The 23,802-nt window shown below is 46.2% G+C and overlaps 1 protein-coding gene across 6 annotated transcripts in view; it reads right to left on the bottom strand.

The window, feature by feature from the left end:
• The window catches only part of Iqsec2 (IQ motif and Sec7 domain ArfGEF 2), an 81,785-nt gene that overhangs the window by 18,659 nt on the left and 39,324 nt on the right, over positions 1 to 23,802 (bottom strand). For 3 of the 6 annotated variants that reach the window (XM_046452590.2, XM_046452595.2, XM_046452592.2), the window contains 2 exons: positions 22,072 to 22,167; positions 529 to 790 (listed from right to left, as the gene is read on the bottom strand). In XM_046452590.2, the coding sequence (XP_046308546.1) occupies positions 529 to 790; positions 22,072 to 22,167 (358 nt within the window). Of the gene's footprint in view, positions 1 to 528; positions 791 to 22,071; positions 22,296 to 23,802 lie in introns of all 6 variants that reach the window. The other 3 variants (XM_046452591.2, XM_046452594.2, XM_046452593.2) reach the window with 2 other exon arrangements.

Here is a 23,802-nt window from a genome sequence, read left to right as displayed (position 1 = left end):
AAAGAATTGAGAGGAAGAGAAGGAAAGAAAGAAAAAGGAAGTCAGGCAGGGAGGAAAGAAGTCAGGAGGAAGGGAGATAGGTAGGTTTGTTTGCCTAAAGTCCAAACACCTAGGCATAACCACAATTAACATTTTGGTATGCCCTTCCAGATTTCTGTTTTCCTATATGTAGTATTTTGTCCTCTCCTTCCCCCTTTTCAAAACAAAAAGCTAAACAATATATTGTATCATACTGTGAAACTGTCAACGGATGTGTGTGCTAATGAATGTTTTTGAAGACTGGGGGCAGGTCTCCAGGACCTGGGCAGGGAGCTCAATAATGCTTGCTGAGTGAATACAAGATTCAGTAGACGGGTGGTAAATGAGTGAGTCCTCAGGAGCGTAAAGGGTCCTGGAGCCAGTCTTTTCCAATTCTGGTTTTATCATCCCTCCCTGGATACCACCCTCAAGCTCCATATCCCGACCCCTCCCTCAGTTCTCTTTTGTACCCCACTTCCATTCCCAACCAGAGAGCCATATCTTCTGCACCTTCTTGTCCTGCAGGTCTGTGGAGAGTTCATAGCTGTCCGATAGGGCCTTGGAGCGCTTTATCTCCTCCTCCTCCTGCTTCCTCAGGGCCACACTGGCTGGCTGGAGGCGTGCCCGCTGAGACCAGGGAAGGCCCACCCCAGCAGGGGGGCCCCCCATGTGGCTGCTGGTGGGGGGCATCTGGCTCAGTCGGTAGGGGGGTTGACTCCCAGGACTATCAACTGCTGTGCTCAGGTCACTGCCCGGGGCATCACCCTCCACACTGTGGGGATGAGATAAGATGAGCCAGGATGTGGGAACAGGAGATTGGCCTGCTGGGCCAGACTGAGAGTGAGTGAACCAAATCCCTGCCCCCAATCCCATTCTCCCTGCTTCCTCATAGATACAGGGACCCCAACACTTAAAGGGGAGTCCTAATCCTCAAGCTGTCTCCTCACTCTGCCCCCACAGTCCCTTCCCATCAAGCCCTCTAGCTCTCAGTCCTTTCCTCATTCCCCTTCCGCCCCCAACCCTTAGATCTCTCTCTCCCTGTAGCTCCATCCTCTCTGATGCCTTTCCCTCAAGGCTTTCTTGCCCCCAGTCCTATTCATCCCTTACAGCCTTATCCCCACACCAGTCTCCTCCCAGTCCCATCCTCTCTAGCCCTTTTTTCTTCTTCTAATAGTCCTAAAAGAAAAAAGTCCCCTAATAGCTCCAGCCTCAAACTCTCCTCTCCTCCCATGGGCTAGTTTCCCCCTTCCCAGACCTCTGCCCTCCCAGCTCCATCCCTTGGTGAGCCCTGTCTTGGACACAGTGTGCTGTGATTTTCCTCCCAGTGCCATCCTCAGCGCCACACCAGACCAGTTTCCATGGAGTGTCATCCCCTCCCAACCCTTTTCCCTGGTGCCCAAGGCCCACCCCTGTACCCTGCCCACCCAGACTCTCCCCTCCCCCACCCAGCCCTACCCCTGCAGCCCCGCCCCTGCCCTTAGCAGCCTGGAGGCCCGGCCTGGCCAGTTCCCAGGGTTCCAGGGCTGCTGCTGCTACTGCTGCTGCTGCGAGGGCAGGGCGAGGGCGAGGGCTCAGCGAAAGTGGGAGGCGCCTCCCATCCAACATCCTCACAGGTAAAGAGCTGCCCTGCGGGGCAGCTTCCTCTTTCTTCTCATGGCCTCCTCTGCTCAGCTGGGGAGGAGGGAAAGGGGGTCTCGAGGCCGAAGAGTGGCAGAAGCTGGGCCCCAGGTCTTGCCTACCCGGGTTACCCAGAGCTGTTGTTCTGCCAGACCTGCTCCCACGGTGCCATGGCAACCAGGCTGCCAGGGAACCCAGGTGGCGACAGAGCCCCGGAGCCCTGAGCTGAGCCGGCATGGTGAGGAGCCACAGAGGTGGGGAGAACCAAAAGGAGGGCTCAGGAGGGGAAAAGCAGGCAAGTGAGGAATGGAGGAGGTTGTGGGGGGAATGGATGTGGCCTGGGCCCAGAGAATGGTCTGGTTTGGGGGCACATGGTTGGGGGGTTCTTGGATAGTAAAAAGGTTAAGGGCCCATTCCTCAGCCCCTACTTGGGAGAGGCTAGAGTACAGGGCAGAGAGGCAAGCTGGGGTATATGGATGGGGAGTTCTCTACCAGCACAGGAGCTTGAGCTGCAACAGGCCCACCAGCCTCCCAGCAGAACACTGTGCTGGGGACTGGGGGCTGGGTGTGGTAGGGAGACTGCAGTTATAAGGCTGGGCCCTGGGTCACAGAGCTGGGCTCCGCCCTGGTGGGAACTCCCACCCACTGCTCATCCTCCACCCTCCCAAGTATTATATCTGCAACACTGCCCTGGACAAAGCAGAAACAGACTCCGGGAATGCCCTCCACCTCAAATTCTCTTTCTCCTGGCGGGGGGTGGGGTGGGGGTGGGGGAGGGGGTGGGGGGGCTGACATCACCATCCATGGGTTAAACTCAAACCAGCCCACCCTCATCATCCAAGAGACTCCTTTCCCTCAGGACTGCAGGACCTGCCCACCAACCTCACAAACATCTCCCCTCCCAGCACACTGCTTGAGTTCAGCTTTGATCAACTGTCTCTTCTACTCATGAACCATCCATAGATAGCTCCCATTGCCCACAAGAGATAGCCCAAATTCCTTATTCTGACACTTAAGACCTCTTCAAGATACAACAGACAATGATTATAGAGCACTTAACATTCTTACCACTTCATATGCAATAATTTGGTTACTTTTCCAAACAACCCTATGAGGTAGATATTGTTATTTATCTTCATTTTACACATAAAGAGACAGGCCCAAAGAGGTTAAGTAACGTATTCACTGTCACACAGCTGCCAATGATACAGCCAGGATTGAAATCCAGGCAGACTGATTCCAAAGCCCACACTGTCAAACATTAAGCCACACTGTGGGGCTGGCTGCCAGCCCCCTCCCTATTTCATCCATCCTGGCCCAGATCCTGTTTCTCCCCGATGCTCTTCAGTCTCCCACCTCCAAGACTGCTCATATACTACCTTCCACCTTCTATGCAATCCCCATCATCTCTGCCATGTGCAATCTGAGAAATTCCCCACATCCTGGTTCCGTCAAGATTCAGGTCATATGCCACCACTAAGAAGCCCTCCTGAATCCTGCCTCCAGCCAGAAATTATTGCTGATCCTGTTCAGAGCTCCCACACACAGCACATGGCTGTCCTTCTTTTTATGGCACAGATTAGCTTTGGCAAAGCGTGACAGCTATTTGTGTGCATGGCTCCCAGAATCCCAGCACAGGAAGAGAATTTGGTAATCTCCTAGCTAACACAGATCAAGGGGCCTGGCCCAGAGTAGATGCTCAAGAAACACTTCTGGCATAAGGGAGTCAGTGAATGTTCTCAGGTGGTTGCTTAATAAAAATCTCACCTGAACTTGTACCACATCCTCCAATCTCCTCTTCCAAACTCTTCTCCATACTGTGGCAAGAGAGAGCTTTCAAAAATATGAATCTGACCATTTTGATCTCCCATGGAAACTCTTCCACAGCTCCCCATAATTCACTCAACAAACTACTAAGCACCCTCTATGCAGTGAGCAAGACACACAAGAGTGTTCCCTTGGGGAGGTAATACTGTAATGGGGAAAGTAGACTATTAAAGAAATAAATCTATCAGTTCAGATAGGGATAATCTCTAAGAAGGAAAATAAAGCAGAGTGCATGAGGTGCTTTTATAGATGTGGTGATCAGGGAAGGCCTTTTTGGGGAAATGGCATATAAGCAGAACCCTGATGGAAGTGAGGGAGTGAGCTAAGGCAAAAGCAGTACAGATAGAGGGTACAGCCAGTGCAAAGGCCCTGAGATAGAACTGTGCCTGGCCTGTCTGAGGAGCAGTGAAGAGGCTGGTATAGCTGCAACAGAGTGAATGAGGAAAGACAGAGGGGAGGTAAGGTCAGAGAGGTAATGGGGAGCAAATTATGAAGGACATTGAGCCCACAGGAGACTGGCTTTTGCTCTGATTTAGATCAGTAGAGGAGGGATGTGACTTAACTTCAGTTTTATAGTAATCATCCTCCATAGGATAACCTCCAGTTTCCTCAACATGACCATGGGTGGCTCTCCTGACCTGACTCCTGCCTCATTACCCCAACCTGGCCACCTCCTGCTCACCCTTCAAATTTTAGCTCAGGTGTGTCCTTCCATGCCTGTCTACCTTTTTCACACAGGCTGGTTTACAGGCCCCTCCTCTGTGCTGCTATAGGGCTCTGTAGTTACTTCTATCCCTCGGTCAAGGGCTTAATTAGCTCATCGAGTCCTCCTAACTTATTGAAGCAGGCACCATTAGCCCAATTTTATAGATGAGGACACTGAGGCTCATAGAGGGGGTGTAAACTTACTCAAGATCACACAGCTATTAACTGAGAAAGCCAGGATTCAAACCCAGAGCCTAGGCTTTCTTTTTATGACATCTTGTTGCCTCTCCCCACTCCTGGCTCTGTGCTGCCCCCAGCTCTCCACTTTTTGGCATAAGAGGGTCTGGCAAAAAAAATGAGAGTACTTGCTTCTGAGATCACACACATGGCTGAAGAAATTGGAGCTGGGGGTGTGGAATCCTGCAAGTCAGAGCCCCCAAAACACTCAGGTACATGCTGATCACATGGAAAATCTCTCTCTCTCTCTCTCTCTCTCTCTCTCTCTCTCTCTCTCACACACACACACACACACACACACACACACGGAGGACAGGTAGATAGGCCTGCTTTCAGCTTTCAGTTCCTGGCTTCCAGTTTATCAGCTATGTGAGTCTGGGCATGTCACTTTCCCTCTCTATACCTCAGTTTCTCATCTGTGCAGAGCTCAAGCAAATGTAATTCCTTCTTTGGATTCCTGTACTTCGGAAAGGGTCTGGGAGACCCCTCTCTTTCTGGACTCTCCTGAGCCAGGAGCTAAGCTTGTACATGTACACACACACACACACACACACACACACACACACTCGCACACATGCACACACAGGTACAAAACCAGATACATCCAAAGGCCAACAAACCTAGAATCAAAAGCACACATCCACAGTCACATGGAAACAGACATGAATATGTGCAGACATGCACATATACAGACACAACCACACATGTGGGCACATGCACACATACACACATGTGCCCATGTACACTGTCTGCTGGGCTATTCTGTGGGGGAAACGAGCATCCTCTGCAGAGGGGTAAATAAGCCACGTTACACAAATAACCACAGTACAAAGCGGAAAGTTATCAGGGCTGTAGAACAGAGGAAGTGTTGGGGGAGTGCAGGAGAGAGATCCCTTCTGCTTGGGGGTGGCTGAGCAGAATAAAAATAAACTCGCACTTACTGTGCACCTTCCCCGTGTCAGGCATTTTCCACATATTATTTAATCTGCATGGCAAACGTGAGGGAAGAATTAGGAATCCTAGTTTACAGAGGAAGAAAAAGGCTCCAAGAGGGAAACTGACTGCCAAAGGTCTCACAGCTAGCAAGTGGCAGAAGTAGGGGAGATTCAGACCCCCAAGCCTCTGCTAGCCCTCCTGCTGCCTTGAAGGCTTCCTGGGGGAGGATGCTTATAGACTGGGCCTTGTCTTCAAGCAGCTGGGAGAGATGAGGAGCTAAGGAACCTTGTGAGCCAAGGATTTAAGATGGGAAGAATCTAAGCAGGATAGGACAGATCCCTAGGGATCTGGGGCTGGCCTGCCCATGGCGGGGGTGGGGCACTGACCCTCCCCGGATGCTGCTCCAAATGGGAGGTCTTTACTCCCTCCTTCCCTTTATTGGCACTGCCCGGAGCCAGGCAGTCAGCAGGGGATGGGATCAGGATGCAGTTGCCATGGAAATGAATGGGGGCTGTTGCCATGGATACCATAAGATGAGGGCAAGAGGAAGTAAGGGATGTCAGGACTATCCCCATGACAACTTAGGCTGGAGGGAGGGGACCGGAAGTGAGAAACAAGAAAAACAAGAGGAGAAGGTCAAAGCACCTAGATAGGGCCAGGGACTTTTAGGCTCTGGAACAAGACTGGGCAAGGAGACCAGAGCCAGTGGCAGGTGGCAGAGGGGTGGAGGGACAGCAGTCATCTCTTTCTTCTCCAAGAGTCTTCTGCAAGCTGTTTCTGTGGCCCAATCCCACAGCCCAGCCTGACTTGGCCCAGGAGCTGACAGGGGTGATGGAGGCCAGCTAAGGGATTGATTGGGTAGACAGTGGGCAAACACAAGTTCTGGGAGCACACAGACCTGGATTGGAATCTAGCTTTGCTTCTCTGTCACCCTAAACATAATATTGTCACTTATTGAGTGCATCTTTTTTGCTAGGCATAGCTAGCGTGCAAGGTCTGGGTTGTTCTCCCTGAAGGAGATAACACGTATGATGAAATTGAGGCATGGAGAGATAAAGTAACTTGCCCAAAGTCTCAGAGCTCAGCAGTGGTAGAGCCAGGAATCAAACAAAAGTGTATCTGAACACACAGGGGTGTGGTGTAGCTCAGTGTTACAGTGCTTGCCTAACATGTTCCTGGGTTCCAACCTTAGCACTGCAAAAAAGGGGAGAAAAAGTGTATCTGAACACAAAGCTCATGCTTTTCCCACCCTGGCACTGTGCAGTTTTTCCAAATTAAAGTCCTTGCATTCTCCACCTCCTCATGCCTTTCCACAGTGGCATGCAAGGGGCCAGAAATTGGGTAAATATTTGTGGAGTATGTGAGTGAGGGAGCCATCCAGGAAGAAGCATGAAAGACTGAAGTTAGATGGGAGAAGTTCCTCATTTCAAGAGTAGTGACTCATGGATTTGGCTGGCTAAGGGTAGAAGATCTACAGGGCTGGGGAAGACTATGAACCATCCAATTCCACAATCCAAGTTGAGGCCCAGACAGTCAAAGTGACTTGCCCAGGGTCCCTCAGGATGAGAATCTCCCATCTTCTAGGCTAACATCCCATTTGGAGCCTCAGAACTCTCACCTCCCACCCTGACCCAAAATGTTGGCAGCAGCAGGCACTTATAATTTCAAGACATGGTAAGCTTATCTGCATTCCCATGCCTGTGCTCATATACTTGTTTTGTTTTTTCTACCCAGTATCCTCTCTCTCCCCTTCACCCTGGATTGGATAGGCTTGGGCGAGCTCATCTCCACCTTGCTGTATGCTGAGCAGGCAGGTCCATCTGTGAAGTCAGTTCCGACTCACTCCTACCCATCACAGAATCACACAGAGTCAGCTGCTGCCTACTCTGTTTCTTGTGCACACACATATCATGGTGGCTCTATTTGTTTTCTTGCAGTGTTGGTAATTGAACCCAGGGCCTTGTGCATGATTAGCAAGCACTCTACCACTGAGCTATACCCCCAGACCTTCCTTTTTCTTTGAGACAGGGTCTCACTAAGTTGGCCAAGCTGGCCTTGAACTTGCGATCCCCCCGCATTAGCTTCCCAAGTAGCTGGGACTATAGGCATGTGCCACCACCAGCTCATGGTGGTTCTTATTACCAGCTAACTTGTTATTCTCTCTTGAAGTGACCATCCCTGCTCCCCTCCCCCATGCCTGTTTCCCAAGGGCAGTGGCCTGGTATGATTCACCTTCATGGACCTACCATGCCCAGGCCAGGGACTAGCACACATCTGTTGCTCAGCAGCCACCTTGGTCCCCTAAGACCACAAGTAGAAGTCATGTGTGTCTGTATGTGTGTGATCATCCTGCCTGACACTGTCAACCTAAAAGTCATAGCCCCACATGCTTAAATGCCACCCACACCCAGCCTTGTGATTACATCTACCAGACACATGAGTAGAGACTGCCAGGCACCAAAAGTCACCACCTCACACAAGTGACCTCACATTCTCAGAATTCCTCACACCCAGCCTCACATAATCACATTCTATCAGATGCTCAGCAGCTCACAATCTCTCGCTACTGGGAGACCTGCACAGCCTCACACAAAGATATGTGCATGGATGTGCAGATACATGGAGACATATTTTTCTTACAATGGCTATAAACCTGCCCCCTTCCCATAGCACAGGTCCCCTGCCTGATTTGGCTAGTACAATTGCCTACCCAAAGTCTCCACTCCAATGGCTCTCAGGATGGCCATCCAACCTTGATTTGCCCCCTCTCTTCATTTAGTTGAGCACCCTCACCTCCTTCTATCTCCACTCAAATGAAGGGTAGAATGATCTCCATCCATACCTAGACTCACCTACTCTACATTCCCCAACCTGGCCCTGGAGCCCTCCACCAGGCTTTTGCTCATTTGGTCCTTGCCCCCTGGATAAAGCTTTCTCTTCCCTTGCCACCTAGTCAAACCCTTCTGAGCCTTCAAGGGCCAACTCTTACCCTTCTGCCTCCAGCAAGCCCTCCTAGATGCTACCCCTCTCTACCCACCTCAGCATCTCCCTGAGAGATGGAGAACTCATGGAGGACTCAGCCATTGTCTTACTTGATCTCTCAAAGTCTTTAGCTTGGGACCTTGTACCCAGTCGGTTCTCAAGCAATATTTTCTAGGAGAGTAAGGAAGGAAGAAGGAAGGGAAGAAGAGAGAGGGAAGTGAGAAATGAGAATATGAATGAGTGAATGGATAGGTGAATTGAGTATCTGAGGAAAGCAGTGAGTGAGGAAATGAGGTGAGGTTCTGGAAAAACTACAGGTTCTACATGACAGGGGTGCTAAGGGAGGAAGGAAAGAAAGGAACTCTCACCTGGACCTTAATCCAAACAAGAACCACTAATCATGGCACACTTGCCCAAGCGTGTACTAGCCCCTATGCTGGGCTCATTGCATTCTTTCTTGGTAATAAGCGTCATGACAAACCAGAGAGGTAGGTAGATTCTCACTGCACTCAGGAGGGAAATAAAGCTCAAGGAGAAGAAGACTTGCTCAAGGTTACAAATATAACAGATGGCAGAACCAGAAGGTAAACTCAGATTTGTCTGATACTAAAGGCTTGGAGAGGGAAAGTCAGGGTATGAGCCCACTTTGGGGTCTCCTGGCTGTGCTCCTAATACAGACACATCATAAAAGGTGAGGGGCCTATAAATACATAAATTTAGCACACTATCCACTCTCTTGCTGACAGTCTTTAAGGAGTCTTTGCTTCAAGCTGGGTGCAAAGAATATTTACGCTCATTGAATGTGGGTGAAATGGCTTCCTTTCGGATTCAGAGATCCCTAAAGTTGTAGAATCAAAACCTTAAAAGTATAGGATCAAGTAATCTTAACATCATAGAATATTAAAATCCCATTATCAGATTTGTTTAAAATTGTAGAATCATATAATCTTAAAATTATAGGATTGGAGACTCCAAACATCATGGCATTACAGAAATAGAGATCACAGAATTATATGGAATGTGTCTCAGAATCATCATATCTTAAATGCACGTAGTGCGGTTTCTTAAAATCAGAGCATCTCAAATTCATAGAATGTCAGAGCTGGAAGAGCTCTTGGAGATGCTCTGATCCAGCCTCCCTCCCCATTTTTCAGATAGGAAACTATGTTTTAGTGAGGTCAAGGGACATGTCTAAGGTTAGCCAGCTCATAACAGCCACAGGCTAATGGGCTGAAGGGGCAATAGGCATGCCCAAGTTGGGAGCCATTTGCACATTTATTTATTGAGTGCCTCTTGGGTGTTGAGAATACCACAAATCAAATCCTACTCTGTCTCCCAGTCTCTGTTCCCAGCCCTGGATAGGAAAGAAGGCAAGGCCCTGGTGGGGATGGGGACAGGGAAGTAGGGTGAGTGGAACATACATCAGACAGAGAGAAGAGATCAGCTTTTATTGATGGAAATTCCTTTGTACACAGCAACACACACTCTGAAAGGCCTTTTCCTCCTGATCATATTTACAGAGCACTATGGGAGTGGCAAGGGGCATGGGGCAAGGCCTTCAAGCAGTGGAGGAAATGGCAGCAATGGCCACAGCAAGGGGACGAACGACAGGGATCTAGGCAGGCTGGGTCCTGTCCCCGTCTGGTCCTCTGAGCCCTAGGCACCCTGCATCTCTGTTTGTGCTCACAGAGGACAGAGGTAGGTCCTTGGGATGTCATTTGGAGACCTCTCCAGGAGTGGCAGGCTCCAGGGTGCCCGGGAATCGGGAAGTGGGAAGTGGGAGTGCATGTGCAGGAGGGTTGGGATTCCAAGCTCCAAGCTCCAAGCTTTGCTTCTCCCACATTTTAGTCAGACCTAGGGCTCCAGCTCTTTTTAATTCCGGGGCTGGAGCCCAGGGGAGACAGTAGTGGGAGGGGGTTCCAAGAAGGAAGTAGGGGAAGAAGGGGCACAATGCTAGCCCATTTGATTCCTGAAGCAGGGGACAGGGTCCCATGGGGGATCCACAGGGGCTGGGTGGGGGGCTGGTTAAGGCTTTTGCTTCTGCATAGAAAATGGCCCTTGTCCTCTCAGTTACCGAGAGGAGGGACTACTGCACTCGGAGGCCGGACAGCAGAACTGGTGAGCGTCTTCCTCTTCCTCTTCCTCAGTCTCCTCCTCCTCCTCCTCTTCCCTGGGGCCAGGAAGGGCAGGGTAGAGGCCACAGGCGGGCGGGTGACAGAGAGAGGCAGAGGCATTAGTTTGCAGAGCAGGGGAGATACATGAAGGGCCAGAACTGCGAGGTGGGGCTAAGATAGGGGTCTGAATGGGGAGGCCAGTGTGATGGATTATCCAGGGCCACACCCAACTCAGTCTCCAAGGAGCCTGTTGCTGGGCCCCTCCTGGGACAGCCCTCCCCCTTATGCAGCCTGGACTCAGTCCTAAAATATCCCCAGAGTATATAAACTTCGTTTCTGACTATGATAGGTGCCCGACCTTCATTTTAATGTGAATAACAGCAACCTGTTCTACGTTGGCACTTTGTATACATCTCATTTAACCCCTGCAACAACTCTGCAAAGCAGCCTTTTAGAGATGAGGGAACTGAAGCTCAGAGAGGTTAGATAATCTGAGGTTACACTGCTGGGCAAGTAACAGAGTCAGGATTTGAACCCAGAGTTCTTGGAACTCCAGGTTTCAGACTCAATCCTACTAGGTCTTTTGGGTAAACTTGACAAATCTGTCTTGAAATCCACCCAGTCCTTGAAGGACAAAGATTTGTATTTCCTGAAGGCTCAGGGTCAGGAAAATAGGAGATGCTTAGAAATGGAGAATAGAAAGGCACAGTTTGGGAAGCAAAAAGACCTGGGTTCAGATCCCAGCTCTACAAATGCCTCTTGGCTTTCAGGGTATGTGTCCTTGGGCATGTTATTGCCCCTCTTGGAGCCTCAGTTTCCTCATGTATAAAATGGGGCTCATGATGCCCCCCCCCCAGAACTGTTGCAAGGTCTAGAACATATATCAAATGCCTGGCAAACAATAGCAATGGGAACACAGTGGGGATTGTTAACTGCTTGTGAATGGAATTTAATTCTCAAGGTAGCCATCTGCCCACACAGAAGCAGCCACCACAGTGAAGAAGAGTTATTGCAGAAACCAGTGCCTGTCCCCAGGGTACTGCTGAGCAGTACCAGAGGCCAGATTGCATGTGACAGTCACTGGAGCTGGGTTACAGTTTAATGGGGTGGATGGACAGACAGTAGGACAGGGGTGAACCAGGCACCTTGGCAATGAAAAGGCTGATCTTCTGGGAGGTAGCCAAGGAAATAGAAATACCCTATTCCCAGACTACTCAGCTCTGGGAACATAGTAAGTATAAAATCTCAGAAATAGGAGGATCAGGAAGAGATGGGGAGGAAAACAGACAGGCAGGGGAAGGCACTGCTGTCTATCGGATAGACAGACAAGCACATGCACACATGTGGCACATACACACTTCTTGGACTCAGAGCTCCCTGTGACACATTGTTCCACACACTCACTGAGTCAGCAAGATCACATGAACCAGGACTCAAGTCCTGGGCATCTGAGTCTCCCATTCCTCATCTATAAAATGAAAAGAAAAATCCACACCTCTCAAGGCTGTCATGAGAAACAAATGATAGTCCAGTCCCACTGATTACTTCCCACTTATCTAGGTCAGGCCCCTGCTACCTCCTCCCCTGAAACTGCATCTCTGTTTCTTCTCTCTAACTTCTTGGACCACGTACCCCTTCCTAAAGTCTACCTTTGAGCACCAATCTTTTCTGCTCAGGCACCCATCTTGGTTTCACATTGCCTTCTGGATAAAGTTCAGACCCCTCAAGTTGACATTCAATGCTCCCCCATCATACAGCCCCACTTGGCCTTTCCTGTCAGATGGAGTCAGCAGACCTGAGTTTCAATACCAGCCTTACCACCTACTAGCTGGGTGGCCTTGAGTCCATTTCTTTACCAATCTGGGACTCACTTTCCTAATCTGCAAAATGAAGCAATATCTATCCTGCATGACGTGGTGGGCTTAAATGAATTCAAATATGATAAAGTACCTGTCACAGGGTAATTTGGGTGTTTAACACATGATAACTAACTTTTTTTGTGTGTGGTACTGGGTATTAAACCCAATGGTGCTCTACCACTGAGCCATATACCCAGTCTTTTATTTGAGACAAGAGACAAGGTGTTGCTAAGTTTCCTCAAACTTTCCATCCTCCTGCCTCAGCCTCTGGAGTAGCTAGGATTATAGGCATGTGCCACCCTGCCTGGCCAACACGTGGTAACTATTTTTATGACTGTCATTATCAGTGGCATCACTGTTATCCTACTCATTCATGGCCAACCTTTATCAAACTAGCTTCCATCAGCACACTCAGCCTTTTCATGCCTCTATGCCTTTGTTGATTCTGTTTTTTCCCCTCTGAAGATTTTTTTTTTTTGCACAGATCTTTGCCTACTGGTATTCTGTCTGAATTTCATGACCCTTTTCATGGTGCTTCCTGCAAGAGTCCTCCCTGACACCACCAGTCCGTTTCATGGGGCTTCCTGTTGGCTCCAGCATCCATGCTCTTGTTCACAATTCTGTTAATTGCTTTGAACTTTCCTGAATCATTTTGGTCACCAATCCCCTCAATACCCTTATATGCCCACCACCATCACTGCTGCCCTTCTCTGTGAGAAAGAAGTGGTCCTTATACTATTTAAGGCCAGTCTCTCCACCTGGGCTCTGGAGCCCATCCCTGTTACCTCCTCCACAACAATCATCCCCTCTCCCTCCAGTATTTTCAACCTCTCCCCCTCTGTTGCCTCCTTCCTATCCTCATTTATAGAAGCTCAAGTCTCTCCCATCTGGGAACAAAAACCCTCTATCTGCCCCCACATCCCCCTCTGTCCCTCTCTCCTCTTCACAGTTAAGCTTCTTGAGAAATTTGTCTACACTGGCCATCTCTGCTTCAGTACCTCCCACAAACTCTTCAACCCACTGCAATCTGCCTCATGCGCCCACCACTGCATAGAAGCTGTTCTTAGGAAGGTCGCCTAGGCCCTCCTGATGGTTAAAGCCAATAGACTTTCTTCCACCCTCGACTTACTCCTCCCGCCCTGCAACATTTGATACTCTTAACAAGGCCCTCCTCTGCATGGCCCCTTCCTTCCTCTGCTTCCGTGAGCCCACTCCTGGCTGCTTTCCTCCTACCTCTCTGATTCCCCCACCCCACCACGGCCTGACAATCTCTCTTCCTATGCCCATTCCTTACACATCTGAACCCCTCCCCCAGTTCTGCTCTGGTCCTCTTTTATTCCACACTTTCTTTTAGTGATGCTGTCACATTTCTTAACTTCAGGTGTGGCTCCTTCCAGCACAGATCTCTCTCCTGGATCCAGACACATCAAGTCTAATGCTTGCTGGACAGCTTGACCAGGATGGCCCTCAGGGCCTTCAGATCTCAGAGGTACCTCTAACTCAGCATCTTTAGCACTGCAAACCTGGCCTCCTGCATTTCACTAAGGTGAAAGGCATTGCCATACACCCAGTAGCTCAAATCCAAAACACACCTGAGAGTCACCCTAGATTCTTTCTGCTCCGTTAGCAAGTGAGTCACTAAATCCTGCTGATTGTACCTCCTAAATAGTTCGAAATGTCTGTACATAATGTGGCTGCTGTCACCTCATTTTCTACTCCTATGGCCCCTTGTTCAACCTTTCTCCAGTCACACTGGCCTCCCTGCTGTTCTCCAAATGTACCAAGCACATTCTTGCCTCAGGGCCTTTGGGCTTCATGTTCCTTCTATCTGGAACATTGTTCCCCAGATAGGTGCATGGCTTACTCCCTTACCTCCTTCAAGTCTCTGTTCACATACTACCTCATCAGAGGGACCCTCCCTCTTAAGAAAACACCCCAACATTCCCTGCCCCTTCACTGTTTTTCTTCATTGCACTCAGGGACACCGGACACATTCTATATATTTACTTACTATTTGTCTCACCCACTGTAAGATCCATCAGGACCAGCATCTCATTTTGTTCTGATTTATCTCTAGTGCCTAACCCAGTGGCTGGCTCTTAATAAATATTCAATGAATGAATGAATCCATTGGTAGGCCTGAACACTCCAACTTACTGTCAAGTCCACACTCAGCCATCTCCACCTCTCCCTCCAACCCCATTATTTCCTCAGTCTCTGACTCCAGTTTTCTGTTCAATTACCTCTTGGTCCCTCTCCTCTGTTCTATCCCCACTGCTACTTCCTTAGCTTCTTAGTTTACTGCAATAGCCTCCTCCCTTGTTTCCCTTCCTTCTAAAATGCTAATTTGTTCACACCACTTTTCCAACTCAAGAACTGCTCATGGCTCCCCAGCTGTCTACCCAAAGGAAAAAATAACAAGTCTGAACTCCCCAGACAGCTGCTTGAGGCATGTTAACCTCTGCCCCCTCTAATGTTTTGCTTTACCCATTCTCACCTCCAGGCTTTGTGTAGACCCTCAGTGCATCCTTCATCTTCCAACTTTAGCTCTTGAAAATCTTTTTTTTTTTTTTTTTTTTTGGTACTGGGGATTGAACCCAAGGGCACCTAACTTCTAAGCCACATTATCAGCCTTTTTTATAAATATTTTCTTAAGAGACAGGGTATTGCTAGGTTGCTTAGGCCCTCACTAAGTTGCTGAGGCTGGCTTTGAAATCATGATCCTCCTGCCTCAGCCTCCCCAGTCGCTGGGATTCCTAAGGCACCATGCTTGGCTTCTCAAAATTTTTATGGACCTTGAACAACTAGTTCAAATGTTACTTTATTCAGGAAATTACCTGATTCACAAACTAATCACTCCAAAATCCACAGGAAAATAAATGTTTCCAGGGTGACCCGGGATCCCCAAGAACCAGGAGTAGGATGGAAGTTAGTAATTATGTCTGAGACCAAGGACTTTGAATGCTGGATGTGCATTAACAGAGGTTCCCATTTCTTGTACTATTTACTCTGGCCTTCTATTAATGGCCCTCTATTAAAGTCCACTCATCCTCGTCTCCTCCCTTTCCACCTCCTATATCCATAACAGTTTATATCCTCTGACATTTCTATTGAAGCTTCATTATTATTCAATTATTCATTAATAATTGTCAAAGGATTTGGATTCCACAATTCAAAATTAAAATTCCTCTATATGAATGGGGCTTACCAGAGTCATACAACACAGTAGCCCTGCTCAATTTCATCTCTTTTACGCCAATACCCCAAATTAGGCCTTCCAGCTGGTCTCTATGCATACAATCCAGTTTTCATATTGACTGCTAATATGTTTCTAAAACATGACTTTCACCAAACTAATCTCCTATTTAGAAGTTTTTCACATGACACTGTCACCAACAACACTGGTTCCCAACCTTTTCGCAAGGACACAAATCCCTTTATGGATTTCATGAAAGCCATGAACTATGTACATAGCTAAACACATGCAACACTTTGCATCCAATTTCAGGAGGTTCATTGGCCTCCCAAAGCCCATCTGGGACTCATATGTTCCAGGTAAAGAAACTTTTAGCTCAGGCTCTGGGTGTAGTTCAGTGGTAGAGTGCTTGCTGAACATGTGCAACGACCTGGGTTCCATACCCAGCACCACAAAATAATAATAATAAATAATATCTAGGTTCTTTCACATATGCTATTCTTTCTGCCTAGAATGCTCTTCCACATGTCACCCTTCTGTCCCTGGCTAACTCTTACTTATCCTTTAAGACTTAGGCTGAGTTGATCTGCACTAGCCCTAGATTGGTCCAGATCCTTTCATCTAGGCTACCATGCCCCCCACCCCCCCCACACACACACTGTGTTCTCCTCTGCCACACCCCTTCTCAGTCTCCCTATCTGACTGAGGACCCACAGAGGACAAGAACCATTCCCCAAAATAGGCCCTGACTGCGGCTGTCCATCATTAAGTGTCTACTGCTATAAATACTAATAACAACATTTAATGAGATGAATTCTGAATGGATTCATCTGAATCATCTCATCTACTCCTCAGTAAATGAACCCCATAATGTTAGTAGTATTCTGTCCTTTTTTAGCAGATAAGGAAGTAGGCTCAGAGATGTGCGAAGTGGGTTGTTCAGGGTTACTCAACTCATGAGTGACAGAGTTGGGATGGAAATTGCCGGGTATGGCATGGTAAATAGTGGTCCACCATGCCTCACTGCTCTGGGCTGTGAGATTAGGAGATGGCAGCATCAGCAGCAGAAGAGGACCAAGTGCTAGAGCCAGAACTCCTGACCTAGACTCTGTTTCCTAAGACCACTTTTTTTTTTTTCAGTACTGAGGTTTGAGCCCATGGGCACTCTACCACTGAGCTATATCCCTAGCCTATGTTTATTTTTTATTTTGAAATGGGGTTTCACTAAGTTGCCCAGACTGGCCTCAAACTTGCAATTCTGCCTTAACCTCCTGAGTACCTGGGATTACAAGCATGCACCATCCTGCCCAAGCCCATCTATTCTTATTTTGCCTCCTATATTATTCACACCAAGACCAGGCACTTGACTTTCTCTTCTTATAATGCAACCCTGACAACCCCATGTACTACTCTTGGTCTTATCACAGAGCCCTGCTATGGTCAGGCCCATCCTTTATTCTAGGATCATCCTTAGACATGTAAAGCTTTTAGATCTAATCCAGTGCTACATGTTTGGCTAGGAAGAAAATAAGACACGGGTAGTATCTGCTCTTCCAGAGTTGACAATAACTCCAGGAGTTTTACATATGTCATCTCCAATCCTAAAAACAGTCCTGAGACGTAAGCAGGCATTAGCCCCATTACACAGAAGAGGAAACAAAGGCTCAGAGGCTAAATTACTTGCCCACTCACAGAGTTGGTAAGTAGAAGAATTTGGACTTGAATAAAGGTATTGACTAAATTGTTTCCCCCATGAGGTCATCCTGCTTGCAAAGAGTCAAAGATTAGACAAGACCATTTCTGGCAGGAGCGGGGAGAGAAAGAAAGCTATTACTCTTTTGAGACTCAGTACAAATGCCCCTTCCTGTAGGAAGCCTTCCCCAACTCCCAGATGGAGTTAAGTGCCCCTCTTCTGGCAGCCTTCTGAGCTTAATCCTGTCCTATCCCAAACCACATTATGCTGTCACTGTCTATGTGTCTTTCTTCCTTTCCAGATTTGAGCTCCCTGTCAGTAGGACCAGACACAATTAATTCCAATATCCTACCAAAATTCAGCACAAGGCCTAACCTAAAGCAGGCAAGAGAAAATACTTGCTGAACAAATGAGTTACTAATTAAAAGAAAAAGAAAGATCTGGGAAAAGGTATAAAGGAGGAGGAAAATGAGTTAGCAAGGAAATGGGACCAAGGGAAAAAAAACAGGAATTTTGAAATGATAAAAGGGTTTGTATAACATGTTTTCATTGTCATTATGGAGGGGGGTTCTTTTCATTGCAAAACTAGTATCATACTATGACCCTGTTCTGCAATTTGATTTTTCCATTTAACAATAAGTCTTGGAGGTCTTTCCATAACTGTGTACAGATATTTATGTTTTACTTTCAATCTGCTAATAGTGTGTGTGTATCGTCAGCTAAAAGCTATTCCATACTGATGGACATTGAGATTGTTCTCCTTTTCACTATCACAAGCATGTTGTACTGACATCTTTGTATATATCTGGAAGTACTATTAAAGGATAGATTTCTAGAAGTTCAACTACAGGGCCAAAGGAATGAACATTTTTTTTAAAAGAGCCAATAAAATTATTTCCATTGCTTTTAACATTTTTATAGATTGGCTAAAATTAAAGATTATTCCTACTCGTGCAATCCTGTCTTCATTTTGAGAAGCATACATCATGCAACCTTTTAAATAAAAGTTGGGTTGAGCCGGGCGTGGTGGTACACGCCTGTAATCCCAGCAGCTCGGGAGGCCAAGACAGGAGGATCGCGAGTTCAAAGCCAGCCTCAGCAAAAAGTGAGGTACTAAGCAACTCAATGAGTCTCTATCTCTAAATTAAAAAAAAAAAAAAAAAGAAAAGAAAAAAAGAAAAAGAAAGAAAAAGAAAAAGTTGGGTTGATGGGCTAGGAATGTAGCTCAGTGGAAGCCTACATGCATGCATGAGGCTATGAGTTTGATCTCCAGTACCAAAAATAAATGAATAAAAATAAAAGAGTTGGTTGAGAATGACATTCTACAAGGGTATGTGATACAGAGTTGCACAGGGCTAGGAACATAGATCAGAGGTAGAGCACTTGCCTATCATATCATATGTATATACCACTAAAACATAGGTATATACATATTCATATGCTTGTGTTTGCAGTTGGATTGGGATGTTTTAGAAAAGACCTCTGGCAAGTAATAGAAAAAAGTTGATTTTTACAAGAAAATCTAAATATGGTTCTGAACTTAGAAAAATAGGCATGTTTAAGATTTGTGTGGCAACTGGCAAATTAGCCCAATTAAAAATCTGTGCCAATTTGTATTTCAGTCAAGGTATCTGAGAAATCCTATTTCCCCCCAAGCCTTCCAATCTTCTTCATTTTGGTACCTAAGAATGGTACTTCATTATTGTTTTAGTCATATTGTTGTTGTTTGTTTGTTTGAGATAGAGGTTTTCCTATATTGTTCAGGCTGGACTCATGCAACCCTCCTGCCTTAGCCTCCTGAGTAGCTGGGACCTACTACACACCACCTACAGCATACCACAGTGGCTGGCTTGGCTTCTGGGTTTCAAAGTCATGCTCTGAAAGGCCTTCTCCACCCTAATACTATAAAAATATTCCAGATTTTCTCTAGTACTTTTAGAGTTGTATTCTTTGTATTGCTTTTACACGAAGTGAGGATTTAACTTAATTTTTTCCCAAAGAGGGAGCCAATAGTCACATCCTGATTAATAACTCCCCACTGATTTGAGTGTCTTCTCTATCATAATTTCTCATGTCAACATATGGATTTGTTTAAAAATTCTTCATTTTTTCATTTATAGATCCTATTTCTGTAAGGATATAACATTTATAAGTTATATTGTAAGTTTTTGTAGCTAACAAGGCATTCCCACTCATTACTCTTTTTTCCTCAAATTTTTCTTAGTACTTCATGAGTATTTACTTTTCCAAATGACCTTTAAAATCCAATTGCCCAATTCACAAAGAAAATACCATTGAAATTTTAATGAGAAATTCACTGAATCTTTCAATCAAATTGGGGGGAAATGTCATTTTTTACCATATTGAGCCTTCCCATCCAGGAATTGGATGCGTCCTTGATGTACTTAAGTCTTCTTACAGTCTTCATTGAAATTTTATAGTTTTCTACAGAGAAATATTTTCTACTTTTGAAAATTCCCAGGAATTTTACAGAATTTTAGAATTTTTGGTACTATGAGCAGGATTTTTTCTATTATGTCTTCTAACTAGTTATTGCTAGTATTAGGAGAAGTTAATGGTTTGGGGTTTCTATCCATTGCATTGAATTTTATTATTTAGTTTTAATAAATTTCCATTTTATTCTCTTTGATCATCTAAGTAGACAATCATGTCATTTTCAAAATTTGTGACTCTTTCTAATATTTAGGATACTTACATGTTTTTAAAATCCCATTGATTAAAGCCTCCAGAAAAATTATTAGCTAAAAAAATAGTGATAGCAGCAGGGCACAGTAGCACACATCTGTAATCCCAGAGACTTGGGAGGCTGAGGTAGGAGGATTGCAATGCTAAGGCCACCCTCAGCAATGTAGAAAGACCCTGTCTCAAAACAAAAAAAAAATAAAAGAACTGGGGATATAGCTTAGTGGTAAAGCACCGCTGGGTTCAATCCCAGTACTCTCCCTTGTTCCCCACCAAAAAAACATTATTTATTTATAAAAGAACAGTGATAGTAATCATTCTTATTTTATTCCTAAATTTTAGTGGAAATGTATCTACTGTTTCACTGTTATATTTGAAAATTGTCTTTGGTTTCTGATAAAAATTCTTCACCAAATTAAGGAAGTTTTCATTGATTCCTAGTTTACTTCTTTTAGTTATTTATTGCTGTGTAACAAACGAGTCCATTGTAGCAAGAGAATAGATGTGTAATTTTATAAGATCATTTCTCAGTATTTATGAAGATGATTATATGATCTTTTCTCTTTAATCTCTTAATGTAATAAATTACAATAAGAGTTCCTAATTTTGAACAATCCCTGTACTCCTGGAAAACCTTCATTTGTCAAGCTATATTTTTTAATACCCTAATGGATTCCATTTGCTAATCTTTCATTTAAGATATTTGTTGCTCTATTAATATGTGAGATTAGGCTATAGTTTGGGGTTTTTTTGTTTAAACCTTTCTAGTTACTAGCCTTTTTTATAATGTTGTTTTTTTAATGTGTGTTATGTTTTGTATGTATATATGTATGTATGTATGTATTTGTTTTTGCAGTGCTGGGAACTGAACCCAGGGCTACACCCCCAGCCCCGTTTTATTTTTGATATGAGATCCCACTATGTTGCCCAGGCTGGCCTTAGAGAATGAACTAAAAAGCTGTCCATGTTTTCCTGTTATCTGACCTTTCCAGACTCAACTGAACTTCCATCATACTAGGACTACTAAAATACCAACTGGACCTGGTACAATTTCCAAGGAGAAAACTGACCAACTTTTTAATTTATTCTATCCTTTTCCATTCTATTTTGGGTTTTCTGTCCCTCCTTAGGTCATTTTGATAATTTCCATTTTCCTAGAAAACAACAAACTTCATTTAAATTTTCATGATTATTGGTATAAAAGCATACGAACATTTTCTTATATTTTTTTCATCGCCTCAGAATCCATGATTAAATCCCCTCCCTCATACCTTATTTTATTATTGTTCTTCCCTTATTCTCAGTTGTATCTGTTAAAGGATGGTCTACCTAGTTTGCTGTTGTTTTCAGAAGCTACCTATTACTTTATCAAATCTTTTTTTTATTTCATTAATTTTGGGCTTTATCTACAGTAATTACTTTGTTCTGTTTTCTTTTGGTTGTTCTTTTTCTAGCTTCCTGGTGGAATAATTAGTTCATTTAATTTACTCTGCCCCATACTCTGGTTTCTCTTCAGATCGTATAAATCTTTCACCTTTTTAATTTACTCTGCCTTGTTCACTAACAAAAGCGTTGAAGGCTATAAATTTTCCTCTGGAATCCCTATGGTCATATCCCATAGGTTTTGGTATATGATACTCTCATTGATAACATTTCTTCTAAATAGTCTATAAGTTCCATTCTTAATTTCCTCTTTAATGCAAGTATTTTAAACTTTCAAATGGGGGAAGGGTCTAGTCTTTTTGATATCGTCGTTAACATTTCCTTTTGTTGAATTCTAATTAGAAAACATAAAGCATGTTTTCTAATTAACTTGGAAACAATGTCCTCCAAAGGTGTGGGTAGATTCTTCCCTGAGCCTAAACACCCAAGTCTACCTAACTGGCAAACTCCTATTCATACTTCAGAACAGCTCAGGTATCACAAATTCTGAAATGAACCACTTTTGCCATTTGGGGCAGATCTCTAGGGAAGGATTTCTTTTAAAAAGGATAAACTAGAAATAAATTCTATATGTCCTCTTTGATCTGCTAACCTGATCTCTCAGGTACTCTACTCAGACATTCAGACACCCATTCCACAGTCACACCAGGGGCTAAGGGACATGGGGAAGGGTCTGGCAATGATATTGCATATTGGTCTGGGAGGGTGAGGGAGTGGGAGAGGGATGGGTCTAGCTCTTACCTGCTCTCTGCCAGCCTGCCTGAGGGGGTAAGCTTCATGGAGTCAAGGACCTGAGTAGGACAGCAATACTGGTGTAGAGTATGAGACGCTGTGGACCTGAGAGACAGTAAGAGACAGAGAGAGAAAGAGAGACAGAGAGAGAGAAAGACAGGGAGGGAGGGGAAGGCAGGATGGGCAATGGGAACAAGGAGGTGAGAGTGAGTGGGGGATGGAAAAAGGGAAGGCTGGGAGGAATGGAGGATGGGGAATGGAAGAGGAGGGGAGGGGGAAAAGGAAGGAAGATAAGACAGGGAAGGAGGGAGGGAGGGAGGGAGGAAGGAAGAGAAGGAAGAAGGAGGGAGGGAAGGAAGGGAGGAAGGGAGGGAGGGAAGGAAAGGAGGAAGGGAAGGAGGGAGGAAGGGAGGGAGGGAGGGAGGGAGGGAGGAAGGAAGGAAGGAAGGAAGGAAGGAAGGAAGGAAGGAAGGAAGGAAGGAAGGAAAAAGAAAAAAACCACAAAGTCAAGAAAGAGAGGACGGCACTCGAACCACAAACAGAACACAACGACAACAGGGGGCAGTAGAGACGAAAGAGCCGGCTGGGCCTCCTGTGTTCCAGGTGACTCCGTGGGAACCTGGGCCACTGAGAGACGCTGGGACACCACAGCAGGGAAGGGGGAAAGGAGCCCTCCTCACATCAGACGCCACATGGGTTGGGAGGAGGGGAGGAGGAAGAGGGGATGAAAGAAAGGGAAAAGTTATATGGGGGGCTCCCCTTATAGAAGACCCCTCACAGGAAGGGAGGGGAGGATGGAGAAAGGAGAGGCTCTGGTCCCCAAAAGAGGGAAGAACCCAGGTGGGAGTGAGAGAAGGAGGAAACACTGAAGGAGCAGAGGGAGAGAGAGAGAGAGAAACTGAAAGAGACAGAAAAGGAGAAAGAGGAAGACAGAGAAAGGGTGAGACAAAAGACACAGAGAGAAGACAGGGAGTGACAGAGAATGCCAGAGCAGAGGACGGGTGAGGGCAGAGGAGGCTGACAAGGTCTCGGTGGTCTTGGTGACAGGATAGGACTAGGACTAGGGGCTGAGTAGGCGGGTAGAGCCCAGGCAAGGCAGAGGACAGAGAGGTTCCAAGCAGGAGTATGTGCTTCCAAGGTCAGTGCTGAGCCCCCCACCCCAAGGCAGGGCCCACATGCCACCCCCCCAGCTGCTGTACCCCCACCCCTCAGTGCAGAGTCCAAAGGCCCCTCTACCTCCTACTTCTTCCCAAGATTAAAGTCCAGAGAATGGCAAGGGGGAGGAAGAAGGACAATAAGGAATAAGGCTAAGGGCCTGGTCCCTGCCCTACCCAGCATATGCTGGGGTCACACCAGTTGGCCAGAGTCAATCAGCGCCCCCCTCCCCAATTCCCTAAGAGCAGGTTGTAGTCGGGGCCTGGCCATTCAAGAGCCCAAGTAAAAAGTTGGGAGATGGGGCTGCAGGTCAGGCCAGCTGCCCACTCTCTCACTTGCTGTGAATTTGAAGATGCCCAAATTTTAGAACCTTACAGAGAATCTTTGAATCTGAGACTTCTTATCTGAGGCTCTAGAATACTCAGGATCATGATCATCATCATCAGAGTGACTGTCTCTTAAGTACCATCTCTGTGTCAACCACCACCCCAAATCTTTGACTTGATATCTTACTGAATCTGAGACTCAGAGATCCTTGGGCTGCTGGAATATTGGTATCAGAGGATCTCAGCAGCTGGAGCGGCT

This window comes from Marmota monax, unplaced genomic scaffold (genome assembly GCF_021218885.2).
Source record: "Marmota monax isolate L192 unplaced genomic scaffold, Marmota_monax_Labrador192_F-V1.1 WCK01_AAM20220418_F8-fsc00223, whole genome shotgun sequence".
Classification (NCBI taxonomy): domain Eukaryota; kingdom Metazoa; phylum Chordata; class Mammalia; order Rodentia; family Sciuridae; genus Marmota; species Marmota monax.
The sequence above is the reverse complement of the archived record's forward strand: the minus strand, read 5'-3'. Positions and strand labels throughout refer to the sequence as shown.